Source organism: Nematolebias whitei, chromosome 11, assembly GCF_014905685.2.
Source record: "Nematolebias whitei isolate Nwh7 chromosome 11, NemWhi1, whole genome shotgun sequence".
NCBI classification, from domain to species: domain Eukaryota; kingdom Metazoa; phylum Chordata; class Actinopteri; order Cyprinodontiformes; family Rivulidae; genus Nematolebias; species Nematolebias whitei.
In genome coordinates this window covers 41737207-41755148 of record NC_056508.1, presented here as the reverse complement: position 1 = coordinate 41755148, position 17942 = coordinate 41737207, and the positions used below count along the sequence as shown (strand labels likewise).

The 17942-nt window shown below is 37.2% G+C and overlaps 1 protein-coding gene across 1 annotated transcript in view; it reads left to right on the top strand.

Moving 5' to 3' along the window:
- LOC119417327 (V-set and transmembrane domain-containing protein 2A) overlaps nucleotides 1-17942 on the top strand; it is a 72437-nt gene that overhangs the window by 50051 nt on the left and 4444 nt on the right. The window contains exons 2-3 of the mRNA XM_037684535.1: nucleotides 15765-15934; nucleotides 17451-17495. Of these exons, the coding sequence (XP_037540463.1) occupies nucleotides 15765-15934; nucleotides 17451-17495 (215 nt within the window). The remainder of the gene's footprint in view (nucleotides 1-15764; nucleotides 15935-17450; nucleotides 17496-17942) is intronic.

Below are 17942 nucleotides of genomic sequence, written 5' to 3'. Positions count from 1 at the left end.
CATATTCTTCTCAGTCCTTGTTTTTTCCACTTTGAAGCTAGAGAAAATGAAAATGTCAGTGAGATTTGTAATATAAATCTTCTTGATTAAACAGTGGGAACAAAAACTGCCACAAGTGCAGGAGCTCTACCTTTTAATGAGGAGGACACTTCCCTTTAAGGATTTCCTGAGGCTGTGTAAACTGAAAAGGGAAGAGAATGTGCCGTGTTAAAGTTAAACGTGAAGCTGTTTGGGATTGAGTTGAATAAGACGAGGCCCTCCAGTCCCTCCAGTCGTCCCCTCCTTCAGCTCCATGTCATGTCCAGCCGGGGAAGCCTACCTTTAGCTGCAAGCCTGGGATGCTAGGGTTGATCCTGTCCAGCTGTCAATTCCTATCTTTCTGCATGTGTCTGTGCTGGAGAGGATACTCCGGGGTGCTTTGGAGAAGGGAGGGAGATTAGATACAGAGTGCTGATATCTTGCCCACCATGTGTCTTTTCCTGTGCCGCTGCTGGTCGACCCTGGAGAATAGGCTGGTGGAGGCAGCTTTTAAAGAGGCAGAGGAAGAAAGATGCTCCCTGTTGTGATTTCTGCAGACCTCGTCTTTTCATTTTTTTTCCTCTTCTCAACTCTCTGACTCTATCTAACCCCTGTTCTGCTTTCCTGTTTGAAACTCCTGCCATCGCTGCACAGCTGCAGAAAACAAGCGCACTGTAAACAAAAGAGAATGCTTTGCTCCACTGTGTATTTATTTTCTGTTAAATGAATTGTGTGAATGCTGATTCAGTGTTTTTACAATCTAACAACTGCTGCATACTTTGTGCTATTTTAGTTATTCACATCTCAAGATGTTCAGCTCATTCAGGAGGTGGGTGCTATATTTTTTTGTTTTTTGTATATTTTATATTGTTTACCTTTATACACAAAGTTTTTCTCAAATAAATAAGAAATAACTCAGAATCTTTTCAACTCCTTACACTGTCCTCTAAAATTTGCCTTATCAAACTTTCTCTATTTTTGTCATTTGCTTTTTTAAGTTTTACATACAACAAACATCCATACAACTTCTAGCTTTTAGAAAATCTTTAGCTATTTTTAGCTTTTAGCTAGTCTTTACTACTTAAAGCAGCTCTATTCAACTGGTGACCCGGGGGCCAAATCAGGCCCATGGGTGAGCTCAGTGCGGCCCACCAATGGGTTCATTTTTTTTTAAATAAAACTAGATTTAAACCCATAAAATAAACTTATTTAATGACAATTAACTGCTGGATGTTCGGCCTCTGAGCTTTTGGCTTAGCAATTTCTTTGAATAGCCCTGACTTAAAGGTTTTAAGCTAGCTTTTCCTACTTTTAACTACTCTTGCTACTTTTAGCATCAGCTGGCCATTTGTTACTTTTAGTTATGGTTCTGCTACTCCTAGCATTTTGCTAGCCTTTAGTTACTTTTAGCTAGCTGTTAGCTACTATTGGTCTCTAGCTTCAGATTTGCTACTTTTAGCTTTTATTTATCAAGCCTATTGCTATAATGTTTGGCTACTGTTAGATTTTAACTAATGGTTTGCAAATGTCAGCTTCTGGCAAGGATCTTAGGATGTTAGGAAGAACTTTTAGCTTTTAGCTAGCTTTTAAACATGTTTTACAAGTGCTTTGATATTTTAATATATTTAATAGCGCTAACCTTTAATAACGTTACGTAGCCTTTTGCTAAATTTAGCTTTTAGCTTGACTTTTACTTCTTTTACATATTTGCTTCTCTTAGCTACAGCTTTTTGATACTTTTAGCTTCTAGCAAGCCATTTGGTGTTAACCAGCCTTAGCTACATTTAGCTTCCAGCTAAATGTTCTTTTAGCTTTAGAGTCCACAGCACTTTTGGTTAGTGTTTTGCATGTTTTGATTTTTGCCTATAAAGGAGCTTAAATTTTTTGTTACCTTAAAAACTCAGTTTCAGCTTTTCATTGAATTTCAAGACATACAGCACTCAGGATTTTCACTGCGTTTTGCAGAAAAAGTAAGGCCTCTAGTTGTTGTTGTTGCCTTGCAGCTTACTAACCTGCTCTGTGTGTTGGGCACCATTGTCCTGGTAAAAACACAAATGGATCTCTACATTTTGTGCAGTGGTTTCCTTATGGGAGCTGCTGTAGATTCACCTTGGAGATAGCTTTATTGATCCGAACGTCTCTTGGGCTGAGCTAAACACTCACAGCATTCATTGAAGGATTGCTCGGCGAGGTGATTTAATTGTGTTTTTGAACACCGTAGTGGTGGAAACAGGGATATTAAAGCTTTAGGGAAAAGTCAACATGTCAGAAAAATACTGCAACATAGCAACTTATTCAAAATAATATGAAGATAGATCAGTCTCAAAAGTAGTCACACAATTGAGATTTGTACAAGTACAATAAGATCCACAAATGTAACAAAAGTTTTACAAATGTGTACTACAAGATTCATAAATATACAAACTGTTTTTTTCCAAATGTACACATTTCAATTTGCACAATTAGGAATATTCTGTGCATACAAATTGTCAAATTCACGTGCACAGACCACCTGCTGTGGACGCACCAGTCAACATGAGTGCACTGATCAGCTTGCTTGTACATGTGACTTTTGAGCTGGGACATCTGAGCTTTATCAGATTTACTGAGTTATTGGGAACAGACATGGCACAATAGCTCATAACCCCTATATTAATTATTACATAATAACCATCATTACATGAACTAAAAAGGTTTGGTTAGTCTTCCTTAAAAAAAAAACACACAAAAAAAAAAAACTACTGGAAAAATATATATTTTCACGTAATTTCTTCCTCCACTAAAAATGTTAGGTGTATGTGCGTATGTGTTTTAACATAGGGGTTATGAGCTATTGTACCAATTTAGAAATGTGGCTTTTCCCAATAACTCAGTAAATTTGGTAAAGTTCAGATGTCCCAGCTTTGTACCAGCCTTGAACGCAGCATTACCTTTGTGAATCTGGAGCGGCAAGAAAGTCTCAAAAGTCATTTACAAGCAAACTGATCCTTGCGCAGCAGGCGATTTGTCATTTGTGCACTTGTATTTAACAGTTTGTGTGCACAGAATATTCCTACTTGTGCAAATTGACGTGTATATTTGAAAAACTGTATGAATTTATGAATCTTGTAGTATGCATTTGTAAAATTTGTTGCTTGCGGATCTTATTGTATGCTTTCAAATCTCATTTTCCACTTTTGTGACTACTTTTGAAACAGATCTGCCTTCATTAAAAAGATGCTTACCATACCACTAGATGCAGACATGTGCACACTTTAAAACGTAGCCGTCTTCAAACAACAGAAATATTAAGTGGCATTCTTTAGCTTTACCATTAGGTTATATACATCGTTATCATTACAAGTATTTCCTTTTAAGGTTGACTTTTTATAACTCTTCACACAGTTACCCATTGGATGATTAAACGACTATCATTTTTGTTGTTATTGTGAAAGCCAATAATGCAATGATCTTATAAAACACCTAATCAGTGTGCATTTAAACTGTTAGAGGTTTTTTATTAGCTGCTGTGTTGAGGCCACTCCTGTGCTTCCATCTGTTGTGTTTTATAATTAGCCGCAAGTGACACTGCAGCAGAGCAGGGATGGAGTGGACAGTTATAGGCAAAAATTTCCCCTTTTTTAAAAACCTGCTGTTTTTCTGAAGGGAGTTTAATCATGTGTTGTTTTGTTTGTCTGATGGGCTTCATTACACAAATAAGCTTCTAATTAAGCTCTTTTTTAGATGATGTTTTAATTTTGTCTTCATTACTTTAGTAGCAAACATATTGGTAAGTTAAACTCTTGTCTGTCGACACTTTTCTTTATTTCTCAAGGGGAGTAGATTTTACCTGACAGCTTTCCAGCACTTGTTGCTACAGAGGATGAATGCACTTGTAGTAAAATCCCTTTGGGCAAAAGCATCTGTCGGATGTAGTGTGTGGGAAAAAAAGAAGCTCCTTCCATGCTTTCACTACAAGTAAAGACTAAGCATGTAAGGTAGAAACTTTTTCTGCTCTGTGTCTGCCACAGAATGGTTCATAAATAAAGTGTCATTTACTCACGGCTGTTTAAATCTTCATATCATCCATCTCTGTTTTCCGGCTCGTTAGCTCGGCTCCTGCTGCACTGACCACAAACACCCTGCAGGGCATTTTCATCAAGGCTTATAGAAATCATTAAACACCTCACATTGTTGTGCCTTTTCCCTGTAAGCTGAAATGCTGTGTTACATGACTGAGAAGTGACATGTTATGTTTTTTTGGGGGGGAATGTGGAACAATGAAGTATATTAAATTTGATAATTAAACATATTTTCACAAAGGAAGTTGCCTTTATCTTCTCTAATTGGGGACTGCCAGATTCTACAGTACTGTAGAATGGCAGCCACCTATTATTATCCACCTGACTTCGGGTTTCCTAACTTTATTTATACTTTACTCTTCCGTCAACTTTAATGCAGCTTGAACGTATACTCCCCATAAATGTTTTATAAAAAAAAAAACGGCTCGGCTTCGTCATGGGTGCCAATACTTTTATTGGCATTTTGAGTTACCATGGTGACCTAATTTGCAAACGAAGACGCCATTTCTACCCATGCAAAACGCCTGACAGAACACTTCTCACACTAACTGCTGCTGTGAGGTCACATGACTTAGAGTGGAGAGCTCTCTGACGAAAACGTAGAAAGTCACTGTTGGATTTGTTTGAAACTCACAGAAAGTAATCATCAGCTGTATCTCTAGAACTGATTAACATTTGGAGCCATTTTTGGTTCAAGATGGCTGCCGCAGCTACCTCAGCAAACACAAAATTGACTGTAACTCAGTCATTTTTTGAGATGTTGAGCTGAAATTTAGTATGATTGTAGCTGAGGGTGAGTTGTTATACATTCCTAATGCAAATCAAATATCCAAGATGGCCATCTTTGCTAAAAGGGAAAAAAAATATGATAACTCAACCATTGTTAGAGATATTCAGCTGAAATTTTCTTAGAGCGAACCCCAACAAGTAGTAATGTCAAATCAAAATTTAAATTGGCAGCAGCGTTGGAAGTTCCCGTCAAAGTTTCTCCAGGAACTTTCTAGTTTGTTACTTTCACCACTAAGACAGCTAGGTTCAACCTATGAAAATAAACACTTGGTGTTCCTTGAAGGCGTGAATATGAACTGTCAACTTTCACAACACTTTTAGACTAAGATTGTATTATGAAAAGAAGGGACCGAGTTTAAGCCATTTGTAAATGTCGTTATGCACAATTTCATACACTATTCTAATCGCAAGATGTGTTCGTTCTAAGAAAACGTTCGCTCTCAGCACTCCACACCAAATTTGAGCTCATATCTGTTAAATTGGACGAGTTATAGCCGTTTTGTGTTCACCAAGTTTGCATAGCTATGACAACCATCTTGAATGTGGCTGACTCCAAAGGTTACTCAGATGTAGATCCAATAATTACTTTCTGTTAGTTTCATTAAAATGTATCCTGTAGTTCATGAGGTATTTCTGTAACAAACAGACACACATACATTTACACACAGGCAAAAACATTGTCTGCAGGCGTTGGCAGAAACAACTGAGTGTGGAGAACTTAATGCGTTTTGATCAAAAGATTTGAAAATGTCTGAGGGGAAATAATTGTTTATTTTCTCCAACAGGTTGTCTTTTAAAACGCTTTGCAATGAACCTCCTAATTATCCTCATTCCAAACTATTTAGCATGTATTAATCTGTGGAAGGATTTAATTTTATTCTTTTATTTGGGCGGCTGCTAAAAGTTTTGTAGACTTATGAACAGGCAATGGGCAGCACACACCCCAGCTGTGTATTTTTGTTGTGAATTCATTTGTGATTTCTCATTAGTGAGTCTTAAAAGAACACCCTTCATGTTCCGAAGAGACCAAATGATCCTGTGGATTCTGCTTGCTCAGGCTGCTTTGTCTTTGAGTCCGCTCAGGCTTTAAGCTTCTGGCAGGTTCTGTGCGCAGCCGATGGCAGCTGTTTACCGCTCAGCTGTTTAGAAGCTCATTATTAGGGCATGCCGCTTGTTATGAGGCCGTGCGAGACACTCGTTACTTGCTAATTATTTCTGAAGAGCTGCCTGGCGAGTCTGGATGGAAATGAAATGTGAGGGGTGCAGAGGAACATGAAGTTTGTCAGGGGAGATGGAGGCTGCAGTGAGAGAGGTCAGAGGCTTCCACGTCCCTGCTGAGTCTTCAGGAGAACATCTTGAATTTAAGTTTAGTTTGTGGCTTTAATAGATGTTGTAAAATACGTAGTGTGCTTTTTGAACTTGTGCAATGAAACTTTTCCATCTGCATTGTTTGACATCTACATCTTGTGGATTTTTTGTGTGTTTTAGGTGCAGACTTCACATAAAAAATTATGGCCATACTAGAACTAAGAGTCTCATTAATAATGTGTCCAGACATGTGAGAAGTGCTAATGAGGCTATAAACAGAATAATAAACCAGTTCCTGGACTAGACTGCTCCTTTTTGTGTGTGAAAGTAAATCATTCATGTTAAAAAAAATAATAACCCTTACTGAACATACAAGATGTGCAGAAGATCTTATTTTACTTCATATTACTGTTAAAAGGCTAATCAAAAAGTTACGTTCAAAGTGGCTTTTGAAATGGGATTTTAGTGCAACAATTTATTTAGCAAGAAAATCACTTTTGGATTCCACATGCAGGATGTCAAATTTAAAAATCAGCTTTTAGCTACTGTTTTGCTCATTTTATCCTTGAGCTATGTGTTTTTTTCCCTTATTGTAGCCTTTAGCTACAGTTAAACTACAGTTTTGCTGATTTTAGCTTTTAACTAGGGCTTTAATTGTTTTTGCTTTTAGCTACTGTTCTGTTTGTTTTTGCTTCTAATAAACTTCTAATCGTTTTAGCTATTGCATTGCTTTTTTGTACTTTAAAATACAGTTTAGCTACTTTTAGCTATTCTTATGATGGATTTAGCTTTTAGCTTCTGTTTTGCCTCTTTAGTTTTTGCTACTGTTTAGTGCATTTTACCTTTCAGCTACTGTTTGTTTTTTTGTTTTTTTTACCATTTTTTTTTTTTTTTTCATTTAGCCTTTATTTATCCAGGTTAGTCTCATTGAGCCACGAGAACTCATTTTCAAGAGAGACCTGTTTAGGGAGCACATGGTGGGGGTTAAGGGCCTTGCTCATGGGCCCAGAGTGGGGTGAATGAGGGTGGGGGCAAGTGTGAGTGTTTCACCTACCCCACCCACAATTTTGATGTTGTCGGGGCCGGGGCGTGAACCGGCGATCTTCAGATCACAAGCCCACCTCTCTAACCTCTGCGCCACCACTCCCCAAATCTCTTCAGGTAATTTTAGCTTTGTCATTTTAGCTTTTTACAACTGTCCTGCTTGTTGTAGCTTTCTGATACTATTCTGATCATTTTAGCAGTTCACTACTATTTTGCCGGTTTTATGTTTTAGCTACTGTTCATCTTTTTAACTTTTTGCAACTTTTTGATTGATTTGGCTTTTAGCTGCTGCTTTGGTCGTTTTAATTTTTAGCTACTGTTTTGTTCATAATACCTTTAAGTTACAGGTTTTTTTATCCTTTTAAGTCTTTACATTAGGTTTGTTTGTTTCAGATTTTAGCTACAGTTTTTCTGGATGCAGCTTGTGTTTTCAACACCCTGTCAGCCTCCTCATTTATGTTTTGTTTGATATTTCATTAAATTATGCTCATACAACTGAAATAATTTGGAGAATGATTAAAAGATGAGGTAGAGGATAGTTTATTTTAGGATATATGGGAAATATCACTTACTGTATTTAAACTGTAACTGGAAGTTGTTATAATCAGGATAAAGAAGCTCTTCCTACATAAAAATGACAAATATCCCTAAAATTGGAGATGACGTAAAACCAATTAAGGAAACGTGTCAGCTTCAGAGTAAGATTTAACCTTTCACTGAAACAATGAAAATGCATATTTAATAACCTTAAATTTCCTTTTTCATTTTGGTTTAGTTCTTAGAATTTAGTAATTTTCAATAAGCATAACTTACAACTATGATGTTAACTGTGACGTACCGTTCACGTCAGAAGTGAATTTAAAGGAGCAGTTCACATAAACATACACAGATAATCAAATACTTTGCAAACATCACATTTAAAGCCCAATTTTTACGACGGCCTTATAATAACATTTTTACCTTTCAGGCTTGACTCTGAGGCTGCATCTTTTTTTTTTTACAAGCAGAAGCTTAAAGTCAATAATTTATGATGAAAGCTGAACAACTCACGTTCTTTTTGTTTCTTCTGATTCTAAGCAAAAGAAAAAAAGTGGTGAAAAGTTTTTCCAAAGAGGTTTTCAGTTTTAAAAAACTTTCTGTGTGCGACTAAAACTGATAGAGAAAGTAAAAAAGTCTCAGTCATCTTCTCCAGCAGATAAATATACAGTTGTACCTTAATCCACCCTGTGATAAGTTTTACAAACACTTAAAACTATAGACTATAGTCTTATGTAGTCTTTAGTGTTTAGTCTTATATAGTCGTAGTTTTTGCTTTGCTTTGTTTTTTGTTTTTTTGAATGTCCAGAGGACCAGATTGAACTTGTTTAGATTTTTCTACCTGGATTATTGAACATGCATCAGGATATAGACTATAGTAATTATATATGAACTTGGGAAGGTATGTTGCTGAATGTTTGTGATTTATTGCGCACATGATTTTAATTTAATTTCACCTCGTTGCTCATCGTTATGACATGCTGCTCCAAATAACATGTATGTGTTTGTGGACCTTCAGCACTGTTGGTTCTACCAGCGTTTCTACTTGAGCTCAATTTCCTGCTGTTCTGGTCCAAATCCCAACAGCGCTGGTCAAACGGTGTTTTTTCCTCTTACTCTAATAAAAAAAGGTTAAATGAACGAGGCTGCCTGAGCCAGAGGGTTCGAACAGAACACCGAGGATGAGGCTTCGTGAGATTCGACAAAACAGATTTACAAACACTGCGCCAGAAATGACTCGCGCACCGTCGCCGAGACATTAATCCCACACTGAGAGAAGAATTCAGAGGAACTGGTGAAACTGCTTTTTCTGCTTAAACAAATAGTGAGTGTTTTTATTTATTTATACAAAAAAAAAACGTTTTACATGTGGCAAACGTTACTCATAATAAACCTTTTTCAGTTCGGTCAGAAAGTCTGAGTACTGACATTAAAACTCAAAGAGAAAAGAAGCTGAACATGAGCTAAAAGGTAAGGAGCTAAACAGTAGCTAAAAGCTAAATGAAACAACCCCTAGCTAAAAGCTACATGGTGTGAAATGCTAGCTAAAAGCAGTTAAATGTTAAATATAAGTATAAAGTAGCAAATGACTAGCTAAAGTAGTAAAACATTAGCTTCAAGTAGCAAAAGGCTACAAGAAGCAATCACTAGCTAAAAGCTACATGTAGCTAAAGGTTAGGTAAATGTCGCAAAATAGTAGACATAGGCTAAAAGTAGCAAAAAGCCCACTTAAACGTAAAAGGAGCAAAACTTATCTAAAAGCTAAATATAACTAAAGGCTAGCTAAAAGCAGCAAAATGGTAGCTAAGCTAAAAGTAATAGTAGGATAGCTAAAGTAGCAAAACAATAGTTAAAAACAGCAAACAATTAGTGAAAATCTAAAGTTAGCTACAATTAGCAAAAGTCTAGCTATGTCTAGCTAAGGGAGAAAATCACGAGGTAAAAGCTAAAGTAGCTTAAAGGCAAAACTAAGCACAAGAATTCAATGATGTCACAATCAGTGGTGGATAGGACCCAAATGCAGACAGACTCTGAGGAGTTTGAGTAAAATAAAAAACAGTTTTGTGTTGTGTGTTTCCTTGACTGACGAAGCCTTCCGGATGGAAGGTGAAACGTTTCAGAAAAATAAAAAAAGAAACTGTCCAGATGACCTGAGTGAAAATTGTTGGACTAAAATAAGACCTAACAATGAAATATAAAAAACACAAAAGATCTAAACTGAACCATAAAACACAACAGAACCCCCAAAAAACAAAAATAAACCATGACAGGAAAACTAAGATGAACTAAAGGGACCAAATAAAATCACATAAAAGCACAGAAATGACAAGTTAAAAGCTAAAAGTAAACGAATGATAGCTAAAAACTAAATGCAGCAAAAGAAGATAAGAACAGATCAATGCTGTAGCAGATTTCCAAGAGAACAATGATTTTTACGGAACTAAAGAGATCTTAATGTATTTTTATGGTGGGAATATTTGTAAATTAAGGTAAATATTTTAAAAAGTACAACAACAAAAAAAGAACCAAGAGCCCTGGCAACCATCTTGTGGATGAGCTGAATGTTTTGCTGTAAGAACAGCTAAAATAGTATGCAAACATAGTTAGATTCCAAAAATGTACGAAAAAATAGAGACCAGAGGGAACACTGCATGCATGCTAAATCAACATTCACACAATAACAAAGCATTATATTATTTTATACATTCTACTCCTCAAAGATGTTAAAAATCATCTGCTCCCCCTTCAGCTCTCTCTGCCCACACACCGTCCTCCTTCCTTCCAGTCATTTTCATCCTCAAATGAATTCACGTTTTGATTCTTCCAACGTATCAGTCGCTCAGAAACAAACAAAAGCTCGCTCTAATTACCACCCGCCCATTAATTCGATCTCTGGTGAAAAAATTTTTTGGACTGCCGCACAAACACTCTCTTCTCTGTCTCTGTTGTTTCTCGTGTTCATTTGCCTTCTTACGGCCTGATCCTGCAGGGGAGAACGGGTGCGCTCAGAGCCTGACGGCCACCTCGCTGCAGCTTCACAGCTCTGACTCCACGAGTTGCCCTGAAGCTCTTCTCACTTCATCTCTGGGATCGTTCGAATGCTTCGGGGCAAAGAGAAGCAACTCATCGCAGCCTCGACAGTCACACTGTGAACATCAGATACAGTCATTTTTAGGAGATACTGCTGGTCCTAATGGTTCAGTGATTGTTATATGAGAATAAAGTGAATATAGAGGTTTGTAAATTAATTAATTGACACTTTTTTTCCTCATAAAAAATGAACTAAGCTCATTTTACATCCTTCAAATCTTTAGATCTGTTTACAACCTTTTACTGCTCCTTTCACATTTTGTTCTGGTTCAGATTCTTTCAGCTTCCTTGTGCAAATATAAACTTTTTCAGCTATTTTCAGCTGTTTTGTGCTCCTTTCAGCTTCTTTCTGCTAACTACAACATTTATATTCTTCTAATTTCTTAATTTCAGCTTGTTATGCTCCTTTCAGCTTTTCTGCAAGTTTAAGCATTTTCTACTATTTCAGCTACTATTTAGCTGTTTTTATGCTAAATTAAACTTTTTCAGCTAATTCCACATTTTTTGCACTCATTACAACTTTTTTCAGCCTAATTCAGCAAAAATGTGTTCTTTCCACTTCCTTTTTGTAATTTCAGCTTCTTTCTGGGATTTTATTTTTAGCTACGGTACTTTTCAGCTGGTTTTTTTTGTTTTTGTTTTTGTTTTTTGTTGTTGTAGCTAATTTCATCTTTTTATTTCCACTTTTTGAGCTTCTTTCTGCTTCTTTCAGAAAACATGTTCTTTCTGCTTTATTCTGTTAATTTAAGCTTTTTTTTTTTTAGCTAATTTCAGCTATTTTCAGATAAATTCAAGTTTTTCTTGATAATTTCTGCTAGTTTCAGCTTGGTATGCTCCTTTTGTTTTTTGTTTTATTAGTTTCAGCTTTATCTGCTATTTCAGCTACTATTTAGTTGTTTTAATGCAAATTCTATTTTTTACAACTAATTCCAAATTGTTTTAGTTCATTTCAGCTCTATCCACTTGAGCTTCTTTCTGCCTTTTCAAATACTTTTCAGCTGTATTTTTTGTTGCTAATTTCAGCATTTTTAGCTAATTTCCTAATTTTTGTGCTAATTTCTGCTTATTTAAACATAATTCAGCAAATATGTGTTTTTTTTTTTTGCTTTGTTCTGCTAATTTAGGCTTGTTCTTTAATTTCAGCTAATTTTAGCATTTTTTTAAGCTAATTTCAGCCGTTTTTCAGCACGTTATTCTGCAATAAGCATCCACACTGCATTGTGAAAACACAAATGCAATTTCTCTACTTTAACATTTTTTTCCTCTTGGCCTTTGGATTCTCAAGATATTTTTGAAGCATCATTAAAACCAGGAAAAAGCTGTTTTACTAAAAGATTTAAAAGAATTTTACTTCAGTTGATCTGTAAATTACTAAAAATGCTGGATAGGGACTTTTTTCTATACTGTGTCCAAAAAAGAAGCATTTTGTGTTGTCAGCTTCACAGATAAATGGGAAGAGAATTATTCTTCTGAGAACATTTTCAGAGGATCTGTTTCCTCCTCAGCACTTTTTATGTCTCCGCTCTGAATATTGTCTAGAAAAGAGGGACTGTGGGCCTTGTTGCCGGCTGTGTAATGTCAAATCGATGCCTGGTGCGTTTCAGGTTTCACAAATGAAAAATACAAGCAGATTTGATCAATGTACAAGAGGGGTGTATGACTGTAGGCTTGTACTCCTCATGTAATACAAGAGGGATCCATACGGCAGTCAGACATGAATCCATGAATCAAGATGAAAATCAGCTGTTTTTGGCACAGGAGTGGCACGTCTTATTGACGGAGTAAGGCAGACAAATTTATGCAAGGGCATGTGGCAAAAATTAGGAATTATCCAGATTGCGTTGGGTAGTGGTGGCTAATCCTGGTGCTCGAGGGTAACTATCCTGGCTGCATGCTTTAGAGAAGCTTCAACATCTAATTTGAATGAATGGGTGATTAACAGCTTCTGCAGAACTTGAAGAGGTCATTCATCCATTGAACCAGGTGTGTTGGAGCAGGAAACCAATAAAACATGCAAAGTAGTGGCCCTCAAGGACTGAATATTAAAAGTTAAACACAGACACAGTGTTCAACTCCTCTGGATGGGAAAAGACAAATATTACTGGTTTCTTTAAACCACACGAGGCTTGAGATGTTTGGGAATAGTTTTATATGTAAGGAAAAATATATGTAAATTAAAATGTCTACCTATTAAAATACACACACATCTTTAGTTTAGTTGTAGTGTTAGCAATATATCTCAAAGAACAAGTGGTCTTTAATGGAAACTGCAGAAAGAAATCTTTGGGTTTACATCTGTAACTGAATAACTTTTGGAGACAACCTAATTCAAGACGACCACCACAGCTAATCAACCTTAGCCTCCATAAAAATGGCTGCACCTCAATGAGTTGTACATCCATCCATCCATCCATTATCTTCTGCTTGATCCAAAGTCGGGTCGCGGGGGCAGCATCCTGAGCAGGGAGGCCCAGACATCTCTTTCCACAGCCTCCTCTTCCAGCTCTTCTGGGAGGATTCCAAAGTCTTCCCAGGCCAACCAAGAGACATAACCTCTCCAGCATGTTCTGGATCTTCCCTGGGGTCTCCTCCTAATTGAAGACATGACTGAAGCATCTCCCTAGTGAGACACCCAGGAAGCATCCTTACCAGATGCCAGAACCACATCAACTGGCTCCTCTCGATGTGAAGGAGCAGCGGTTCTACTCCGAGTCTCTCCTGCATAACTGAACTTCTCACCCTATCTCTGAGCGAGAGTCCAGCTACTCTGCGGAGGAAACTCGTTTCAATCGCTTGTATCCATGATCTCATTCTTGTCGCTACCCAGAGTTCATGGCCATAGGTGAGGGTAGGAATGTAGACTGACCGGTAAACAGAGAGCTTTGCCTTACAGCTCAGCTCCCTCTTCACCACAATGGACCGGCACAGAGTCTGCAGTACTACAGACGCTGCACCAATCCATCTGTCAATCTCATACTCCATTCTTCCTTCACTCATAAACAAAACCCAGAGATACTTGAACTCCTCCACTTGAGGCAGAACCTCACACTCGACTCGAAGAGAGCAATCCACCATTTTCCGACTGATTTGATTGTACAAATAATGAGCTAAAATTTGGTGCACTAACAGATCACGTGAAATCATGGACCATTGCAATAATTCATGAGATTGTATTTAATCTTATTTTCAAAGTTTGACCTAAATGGCTAAATCTAGAGCTGACTTTAGTCTAAAACTCTGACATGAAAGGCGTTCAATATGTATTCATTCAGAGGCATTTAGGTAAATTTAATGTGCAAAGGCTACAGTGTTGTGTTTTCTGTGACTCAACACTGACGTAGTGGAACAATCTTACATTTGATCTCTTAACTCATACATCCATTTCTATTTTGTTTCTTTTAATTTTGTCATTGAAGAATAATCATATACGATTTCTCCTTGTCACTGTTGTCCGAGTGTTTTAAACTTTGTAAGTCTACAGGTGCTAGCAAGAAAACAACACCAAGTCACAGTATTGTGTCTGTTTCTTGATTTTTCCTCCAAACCAAATAATCCAAGCGTACTTTCAGCAGACAAGCCCAAAACGATGTGTGTCTGCCAGCTGCTTGGGCTGTGGGGACAGTGCTGCAGAGACAGGGAGGAAATCCTCGTTCTTGGACTTGAAATGTATAAACGATGGTATCTTTGATTGTCAGAAAGAGGCTTTTCCCATGTTACTGTAAAGACGACACTTTTTGGTGTTGGTTTTGTGGGGGTGTCGTTCGATTCAGATGTAAGAACTTTATCTCTCTCCCCTCACAAGTAATCCTAATTCATGTTTGACAAATTTCATCCTGAACTGAGCAACTATTTCCAAGGATTTTCCCAATATAGTAGTCCCTCGCTACTTCGCAGTTAGTTTTTTGCAGACTCGCTCTATCGTGGTTTTTCAAAATAAGATTGGACATGACACACAACTGGTTGATTGATGGATGAGCTGCACGATCGCCATGGAATTTTTTATTTAAAATAAATTATTTTAAATTATTTAGCACCTGCTGCACCTGTGTGCAGCCCACACTGTTGGATAAGCTTCCTCCTGCTGGAGGAACCTGGTCCTAGTTTTTAATTTTCCAAACTTCATTCTTTAGTCATTAAATATGTGTGTGTGTGTGTGTGTATTTATGTATAGTACTTGGCCTTTTTGTGTCAACGTACTCTTATTTATTTGATCTGTACTCGCAAATATCAGGAGTAATTTTGTTTTCACTGCACTGTGACATACTTTTTATATTAATGTGTGTGCTAACATTGATCAGACGTCTTTTGTCACCCGTGCTTCTATAAATATCTGCTGCTGTGCATAAAGGTTGAGTTTAATAAATACTGTTCTGATATTTTTCAAGGATTTTAGAGTTATACAACGTATGCACATATCACTCTTACAATAAAACTTATTAAAACCATGCTGAGCACATTTGCATCAAACAAATCCACAAGATTTTATTTTTTTTTAGTTTGATCGTCTTTTTGAAAGCCTGAAAAAGAAAATAAACTTAAACAAGCAAAATGTAGATGTGAGAATATATTCAAAGTCAAAATGGGTTAAATTTTATTTGGTGTTTGGAAATTAAAAGATTTGTTCATTTTGATTCATGTTGTAAGATTGACTCGTTAATAGTTGTTTTTAAGTACTTTCTATTAAATTATTTATCCCACTTTTAATTTCTGAAATAGTACCTGAAGTTTAATGTCACATTTACAAGATAAACCCTTCTTCAGTTTGTGTTTATAAACTTTAAATTCATCATTACATATTTTATAAAACTAGCCTCGCAGCTGTTTATTGCTGTTTTCTTGGCGCATCACTGGGAGCTGCGCTGTCTGAACTGAAAGAGCCGGCTCTGATGAACTCCGTCTGCTCTGTGTGTTTTTCAGCCATGTTTACAGAGGTGCCTCACGATATGACGGCTCAGAGAGGGCAGGATGTGGAGATGGCCTGCTCCTTCAGAGGAGCTGGAACGCCGTCCTACTCGCTGGAGATCCAGTGGTGGTACATTAGGAACCATCTGGACTGGACGGACCGACAAGCCTGGGAAATTAACGAGGTCATTTTCATCGTCTTCTGATGTGAAATTAGTCCATCTTTTTTTTTTTTTTTTTTTTACAATAACTAAACAATTTCTAAACTTACCAATGCGCTCTTTGCTGGACTTTAGTTTAAAGGATAATTACACTATTTACTTATTCAAATTTTATGAATCATTGTAGAAATACTGGTAAACTGAGCAGTACACAAACATAGTCTACTGCTCATTTTCTACATATAGGATTTATAGATTTAAGATTTAAGTTGTTATATATAGGTTAATTGACAAATACAGTAATATGGGAGTTGGGGAATGACCTTCTGATATATGTAGTAATTTTATACTATGAGAAAAGCACTGTCAATACTCAACTTATTGAAGCTTGTCCTCTTCTAAATTTTTATTTTATAAAAAAAAAAAATATATATATATATATATATATATATATATATATTTATATATATATATATATATATATATATATATATATATATTATAAGGCAGCACAGTTGGTAGAGCTGCTGCCTCTCAGAGAGCAATGTTGCCCTGGTTCAAATCCTGGTCCAAGGGCCTTTCTTGGTGGAGTTTGCATGTCCTCTCCGTGCATGCATGGGTTTTCTCCAGGTAATCCTCCCACAGGCCAGAAACATGCATGTTAGGTTGATTGGTCACTCTAAATTGTCCCTAGGTGTGAGTGAGCGAGTGAATGGTTGTTTGTCTCTATGTGGCCCTGGGATGGACTGGAGACCTGTCCAGGGTGTACCCCGCCCCTCGCACAGTGATTGCTGGACATGGGCACTGGTGACCCCCGTGACCCAAAATGGAAGAAGCGGGTACAATATAATGGATGGATGGATGGATGGATGGATGGATATTATTCATCTAACCTTCTGAGATCCTGCATCCTGATGTTGAGGTCATTGGTTTTGAAGGGGTTGTCCTTAATAAGGGGGACTAGATTTTTGAGGGGGTCAGTTGATTGGGGTTGGGGTGGGCAGTGTTGCACTAAAAAGCTGCATGCATGCAAAGGTTTAAGAACGACTCTGTCACAGTATCTAACGTGAGAGCAGGTGATCATGTAAAGCAGCTGCCGCTAACTGACCTTAGCAAACAGGAAAATGGCAACTTTGTCCATTTTACAGATACTGAGTTGACATTTGGCGTGATAGTAACTCAGAAACATTCACAACACATACTCTGAGTGGTAACAGATCACACAAAATCTGTGTTGAAAACTGGAGCATGCAAGGCAGCAGGTGACAAGTTTTCCTTTAAGGACTGTCCGTTTCAGTTTACTCGTTGTTTGCATCGAAGGTAACGAAAGATGCAAATACTGCACACGATCTTTTGAAGACCAGAATAACTCTAATGAATCCATGTTCAATTAAAAAAACTTTCTGCTATTTATAGTAAAAATAACTTATTTACAAAATGTATTGAACCTTTTGTTGTTGTTTTTTTGCCCATGTATTTCTATTCACAGCACATATTTAAATACATTTCAACTAATTTTATCTTCTAATCTTTGTTCTAGGTGGCTACAGAGGAAGAGACACCAAAAGATGCCACAAAGATAAGTGTGAGTCAGTGCTCTGTGTGCTGGTATCTTCAAGTTTTAATGGTAACACTTTACAATAAGGTACACAAAAATTTGATTAACTACTAGGGTACGCCTCAGGAACGAATCAGGAGCGAATGGGTAGTTAACCAGTACTTACTGGGGAACACAGAGCCAAGCCTTATTAGGGAACTACTGGTTTGTTACCACAAAAACAGAGGAGAAATTCTCCATGTGGGTTCTGAATAAACCCTGCACCAGTGAGGTCACAGCTCAGACATAGTTAAGATGAAGCAGTACAAAACTATGAAATCAGTTCTTACCACTGATTAGTGGTAAGAATCCAGTAAAACCAGTAATCAGTAGGAAACTGTTTTTTGACAGTTATGAGCTGTGACCTCACAGGTGCAGGGTTTATTCAGAACCCACCTGGATAAGTTCTCCTCTGTTTCTGTGGTAACAAATGGG